We start from the raw sequence: 7,175 nt of genomic DNA on the forward strand, positions 1-7,175 counted from the left end.
GAGGGGAGTTTAGGTGCCTTAACCCGATCCTCTCTCACTTCAGGACGTCCGTCAGCACTCTCCACAGCCAAACGTGCAATTTCCAGCTCATGTTCTCTTCTTGCCGCTTCAATAGCCTCTTTCTGTTTCAACAGCTCGGCTTCCATCTCCAATTTTCTTAGTTCGCGTTCTTGTCGCCTGGTTTCTCTCTCTTCGTCTTCTCTTCTTTTATCTTCTTCAAGTAATCGACGTTTCTCTTCTTTTTCTTCTTCAAACCGCCTACGTTTTTCTTCTCTTTCTTCCTCCAATTGTCTTCGTTTTTCTTGTTTTTCTTCCTCTCTACGTTTCTCTTCGCGTTCTTTTTCTTCTTGTTCACGCACAAATTCAAGCAGCTTTTCTCCTTCCAGACCAAACTTTTCGCCAAGCTGAATAAATTTCTCCATTTTCACAGCACTAAAATTCCACGGCTCTTTCACTCGTTACAACTTTTTCCACAGCGCAGCTACTTCCTTCCAAGTTGTGATCCTTTCCTGGTTTCTGTAGACGGCAAACAAATGAATTCCTCTCCCGGACAGGCCCCCAATGTTACGAGTTCGAATGTTTTGAGGAAAGGTAGTTTGCAGACTCAACTGAACGCAGGGTTGTCGGAACAACAACAAGAAGTTTTATTCCAAAAAACGAACGTAGTTTCCACGATGTAAAACTCTGAACAACACGTATTCGACAAACTTACACGGCTTCCGCCAACTTGAATAAACACTGCTTCTGTCACACTTGACTAAACACGGCCAACGCCAACTCTCTTCGCTTGTGAAAAACTAGTTAGAAAAACACTCCGCTTGTACTCGTCTACTTATATACTCTGACAATAAACTTCTAGAACTTTCTAAATTAGTAATGAATCTAATAATAGAAAGATTACAAAACACACTGATTTAGAAACGCTTACGTACAAACCTAAATATAAACAAACTACGAACTCTCGCGAAGCTTCTAGACAGTAACGCTTGTCACGCAATACTATTTTTCGTAACACACTGAATATTCAGGAGCTCTGAACGAGCGTTGCACGTTTCAACCCTTTCTAATTACGCGGTACGTGTTCAATATATATGTAAAATAAAATAAAAAATTTATGAACTCAATGAATGAGAAATAGATGAAATTTAAATATTCATTTCAGGACAGCATGTGGAAAACTACGGCCTTGACTTTTGCTTAAAGACCATTCTACGAATGTGCAAACACAACTCAAAAACTAAATAACTAAACTAACTTGCAACAATCTTGCGAGCTCTAATCGTTTAAATACTGCGGTTCTTATCCCATAAAGCCAGACCACTCGTTAACACTCACAACTCGCTACAAATCCCAATGAACTGGATACCAGCCGTCAAGAAATTAGCCGTCCATTACATTGACAATTGTAATATTTTGGAGAAACATCTTACTGCACCTATCACTTCTGTAGACGCAGAAAATGACAGTGTATTTAGATACCGAAACCCTCAAGAAGTCCACAGAAATATTGAAACTGGTTGTCTGCATTCCAAAGACCGTAAACCATAACTTATAGGTGAAACGCAAAATATTGTAGGGAAGTAAAAAGATGGTTATATCTTTTATTTTATTTTATTTTTTTTTAATTTAATTTTTCTTTCAAATACAATTTTACGCCACATTCAATATTTATCGTTTTCAATTTTTTCCGACAGCGGCTGAGTCCTTGAACGTGGAAGGAAAGGATTGATTTCCGTGAAAAGATCAGAAAGAGGAGAGGCCGTTGCTCACAAAGTGAGAATACTTGGTGTTGGTTAAATTCAGACTTGAAGAAAAGATGGAAAAAGAAGAAAGTGTAATCATAGTAAACTGTGTTGTAAACATTCTACTTGCTTTCACAGCGACCATTGCAAATGTGCTTGTGCTGTACTCAGTGTGGAAGAAGCCGACGCTTCGTTCGCCCTCTATCCTTTTACTATGTGGTCTCGCGTCAACAGATTTAGCTGTTGGTGTGATCGTGCAACCTCTTTTTATAGCAAGTAGCTTAATTCACTTGTACACTCGATCGGAGACACTGAAACTAACGTTTAGAAGGGGATATGACACCATTGCTTTCTCTCTTTGCGGCGTGTCCCTATGCATAATTGCTGGAACCAGTCTTGACAGACTCATTGCCATTGTGAAGCCGCTGCAGTATCCCAGCATCGTTACTGTTCGGAGAATTACTTGTATTCTTCTAGCGATTTGGGCAGTTTGTGTATTGGCAGGAACCACCCAGTTTTGGGCGGAAGGAATTCTTTTAGCTTACGTTGCCTCTGTGATATTGATCGGTTTCTGTATCTCCGTTATATGTCACGCGACCATTTTCACAATTGTTCGGCGTCATCGGATAGAAATTCAAATTCAAGCTCGAGCGTTTCAGGGAGCTGATGCCACCGCAAGTCTGGTCAGCTTTCGAAAATCTGCCTTTAGTGTATTTATATTCTTCATTGTGCTCGCGATTTGTTACTTTCCTTATCTCCTTGTTTACACAATCTATTTCGCCCGTGAAACAATAGACGGTATTTTTGGCAGGGATCTTGCCTCCACAGTTGTCTTCATGAACTCGGCTTTAAATCCATTTTTGTATTGTTGGAGAGTGCGTGAGATAAGAAATGCGATGCTGCAAGTGTTTCGTAAACTTGTGCCAAGGAAGTGAGACCCACGAATTCTGTCGTTTGACCAAATTAAAGTAAGTTAAACTCTTAAATGAAAGCTAGTATTAGAGTAAAAACAGTCTAGAACAAACACATAGCGGTTTTTAGGACTGGTGCTTGTCATGCAGGGAAGGACTACACTGTTGCCGGAGGCAAGTGCTGTCACCAATGTGCCATCCCAGTACCCATCCTTAATTCTGTCGGTTTTTCCTCGCTAAAAAAAAACTAAGAATAAACTGCTCTGAGACTTTTAAAGTCCTCGCTAGGCGATCCGCGACAATTTTATAGACGCGAAGAGAAGTTACTCCCTGCTGTCTCTAAGAGACAATTTCTTCAGTAAACTTTCCTGATATTAAGTGCGAGGGTCATAATTTCTCTTTTTCTTTTAGTAGCCATCTCGTTGGCTAACTGAGGGCGCTTTCCTGTTGTAAGAACTGGCTGGCCAGACCCAGTCAGTTTGCAAAGAAAATGCAACAATTTGAAGGAACACTTGCATGATAATTCCTCGCATTCTTCTGGAGGGGTATATATTATTATCAGTCCTTGAAGTGTGTTAATTTCAAGGGGTTGGGATAGAATTAGTCCTTCCAAATGCAAGGTCTGGCCAGTCAGTTCTGCAAAATGGAAAGCGACCTTCATCTCGTATTTCAGTTCATATCTTGTATAATTTATGCCATTAAGCGAAATTTCCAAGTATCCAAACGTATTGAAGTCAATAAAATTTCATGAAACCATTACGCCATGCGTAGTGCTTGTTGAATGTGAAATGATCAGAAGCTTTTCTTTGCTATTAGTGCGCACCTCGTTGGAAGTTTATCATCCCATATCCATTGTGTGCCCACCAACGGTATTTGATTATTGCTGGTTTCGTCAGTTGTCACACAAATAGTTTAAGCTGGATACGAGAAACCGAAATAGTCTCTAGTCTGCGTTTCATTAAATTAACACTTCTATTTCAGTTAGAGTATTGTTAATCCCTACAAAGACTAGGGATTTAGTTGTAGACAACTATTAGTGATCGACAACTAAAAGTTATCGACAACTAGAAAGCGTAGTTGTCGACGTTTTTCTAGTGTGTGAAAACTTTTGTTTTAGTTGTCGACTACTTTTAGATCTCCGCGTTATTGTGGCAGCGGCTTTCCCAGCCGGCTTAAGACATGGAGGATTGCGCAAGTAAAATACTCGGTAAAAAAAAAAAAAAAACATTCTTTTTGATCTTCCTTCTCCACATCCCGTTCTTGGACGTGGAAACGACTCTAACGTCGGCATTATTGCGGCAGCTTTTGGCCTTTCTTGTCGCCATTTTGAATGCACGAACACGTGAGCATGCGTAGTAAGCTCTTGGTGCCCTTACTTTCAACTTGAAACTTGAAATACAATGGATCACGTTTGTTGTATGAGAAGCAATTTGCAGAATCTTGCACTCTATAGTTCTCGTTAATAGCAAGTTTGAAGACAAGTTGCATGTCCGTGATCTGTGATCTGTGCCATGAAACCGTGTACATGTTGCTATCCATTTTACTTAAAAAATGGACAAGGATCAATTACAAAAGCGGTATAAATAATTAAAGGTGTCTCCAAGAATCGTTTAAAACCTCAATAAATGCTCAGTTGCCGTCATTTGATTAATTCTATCACTGAAAAACTCCTGTCTGGCTTTTATTCACTTGTGTCGATGATTTTACATCCACGTATCACTTGTACATTCTAGCAATCTCCAATTGAAATATTTTCCGGATCGTTCGTAGCAGCTGAACACAGGCCCATATATAAAAATAACACCAAAAAAAAAAAAAAATAAAACCCCTTATGTAAATCGTCTCACTTATGTAGTGACTATGTATGTAACAAAAGGGTTTAGAACCCGTGGACGTAAACATTTATAACTTATGAACGTAAGAGTTTATAACCTTCGGACGGCAGGATTTTAAAAATTACAACCCCGGACGTAAACATTCATATAACCCTTAGGGGTTGTTAAGGATTTTACAAATTACAACCACCGGACGGAAACTCTTATAAATGCTCATAGATTCAATGAATGAGAAATAGATTGAATATTCATTTCAGGACAGCATGTGGAAAACTACGGCATTCACGTTTGCTGAAAGACCATGCTACCAATGTGCGAACACAATTCCCTAGACTTGCGACAATCTTGCCACAATCTTGCCACCTCCAATACTTTAAATACTGAGGTTCTTATCGCATAAGGCCAGACCACTCGTTACAACTGACAACTCGCTACAAGTCCCAAGAAACTGGATACCACCCGTCGAGATATTAGCCGTCCATGACATTGACAATTGTGATATTTGGGAGAAACATCTTACTGCAGCTATCACTTCTGTAGACGCAGAAAATGACAGTGTATTTAGATACCAAAATACTCAAAACGTACACAGAAATATTGAAACTGGCTCTTTGCATTCCAAGCACCCTAAACCATAACTTATAGGCGAAACGCAAAACATCGAAAAGAAGTGAAAAGATGGTTATATCTTTTGTTTTGTTTTTTTGTTTTTTTGTTTTCATTTTTCTTTCAAATACAATTTTACGCCGCATTTAATTGCATTATCCTGGTATGTCCTAATTGCGGAAAGTGCAAGCTTTTTCAAAAGTGGCCGTCATTTCAGTATTCTCTACTTTAATTGCAAATTGACCTTTTCGGCCTCGTTGAACATTAAACGTTCTTTCGAATTTTACGTTTAAAAGCGAGGCCCAAAGGGCCGATTTGCAACGAAACAAAGTAATACTAAAATGGCCGCTATTTTGGAACAAGGTGTATGACGTGTTTCGCAGAGAATGTCAACATTTATCCTTTTCAGTTTTTCCGATAGCGGCTGAGTAAAACGTGGAAGCATAGTTAGTAGAGGAGACCCTACTAACTATGGTGGAAGGAAACGTTTGATTTCTGTGAAAAAGATCAGCAAGAAAGAAGATCATAAAATCCAATTTTACGCCACATTCAATATTTATCTTTTTTCAGTTTTTTTCCGACAGCGGCTGAATACTTAAACTTGGAAGGAAAGGTTTCATTTCCGTAAAAAGATCAGCAAGAAGAAAGGTCGTTGTTCACAAACTGAGAATACTCAATGTTGTTTAAATTCAGACTTAAAGAAAAGATGGAAAAAGAGGAAAGTGTAATCATAGTAAACTGTGTTGTAAACATTATACTTGCTTTCACAGCGACCATTGCAAATGTGCTTGTGCTGTACGCAGTGTGGAAGAAGCCGACGCTTCGTTCGCCCTCTATCCTTTTACTATGTGGTCTCGCGTCAACAGATTTAGCTGTTGGTTTGATCGTGGAACCTCTTTTTATAGCAAGTAGCTTAATTCACTTGTACACTCGATCAGAGACACTAAAACTAACGTTTATAAGAGGATATAACACCATTGGTTTCTCTCTTTGCGGAGTGTCCCTATGCATAATTGCAGGAACCAGTCTTGACAGACTCATTGCCATTGTGAAGCCGCTGCAGTATCCCAGCATCGTTACCGTTCGGAGAGTTACTTGTATTCTTCTAGCGATTTGGGCAGTTTGTGTATTGGCAGGAACCACCCAGTTTTGGGCGGAAGGAATTCTTTTAGCTTACGTTGCCTCTGTGATATTGATCGGTTTCTGTATCTCCATTATATGTCACGCGACCATTTTCACAATTGTTCGGCGTCATCGGATAGAAATTCAAATTCAAGCTCGAGCGTTTCAGGGAGTTGATGCCACCGCAAGTCTGGTCAGCTTTCGAAAATCTGCCTTTAGTGCATTTATATTCTTCATTGTGCTTGCGATTTGTTACTTTCCTTATCTCCTTGTTTACACAATCTATTTCGCCCGTGAAACAAGAGACGGTATTCTTGGCAGGGATCTTGCCTCCACAGTTGTCTTCATGAATTCGGCTTTAAATCCATTTTTGTATTGTTGGAGAGTGCGTGAGATAAGAAATGCGATGCTGCAAGTGTTTCGTAAACTTGTGCCAAGGAAGTGAGACCCACGAATTCTGTCGTTTGACCAAATTAAAGTAAGTTAAACTCTTAAATGAAAGCTAGTATTAGAGTAAAAACAGTCTAGAACAAACACATAGCGGTTTTTAGGACTGGTGCTTGTCATGCAGGGAAGGACTACACTGTTGCCGGAGGCAAGTGCTGTCACCAATGTGCCATCCCAGTACCCATCCTTAATTCTGTCGGTTTTTCCTCGCTAAAAAAAAAAAATAAGAATAAACTGCTCTGAGACTTTTAATGTCCTCGCTAGGCGATCCGCGACAATTTTATAGACGCGAAGAGAAGTTACTCCCTGCTGTCTATAAGAGACAATTTCTTCAGTAAACCTTCCTGACATTAAGTGCGAGGGTCATAATTTCTCTTTTTCTTTTAGTAGTCATTCTTTTACTAGCCATCTCGTTGGCTATCTGAGGGCGCTTTCCTGTTGTAAGAACTGGCTGGCCAGACCCAGTCAGTTTGCAAAGAAAATGCAACAATTTGAAGGAACACTTGCATGAT

The 7,175-nt window shown here is 39.6% G+C and overlaps 1 protein-coding gene across 1 annotated transcript; it reads left to right on the forward strand.

The window, feature by feature from the left end:
- The first annotated feature begins 5,230 nt into the window (after positions 1–5,230).
- LOC137989322 (histamine H2 receptor-like) lies at positions 5,231–7,175 on the forward strand. Its single transcript, XM_068835149.1, has one exon. The coding sequence runs from the start codon at positions 5,771–5,773 to the stop codon at positions 6,659–6,661; it is 891 nt and encodes a 296-aa protein (XP_068691250.1). The 5' UTR covers positions 5,231–5,770; the 3' UTR covers positions 6,662–7,175.

The sequence above is a fragment of the Montipora foliosa genome, unplaced genomic scaffold (assembly GCF_036669935.1).
Source record: "Montipora foliosa isolate CH-2021 unplaced genomic scaffold, ASM3666993v2 scaffold_453, whole genome shotgun sequence".
Taxonomy (NCBI): Eukaryota; Metazoa; Cnidaria; class Anthozoa; order Scleractinia; family Acroporidae; genus Montipora; species Montipora foliosa.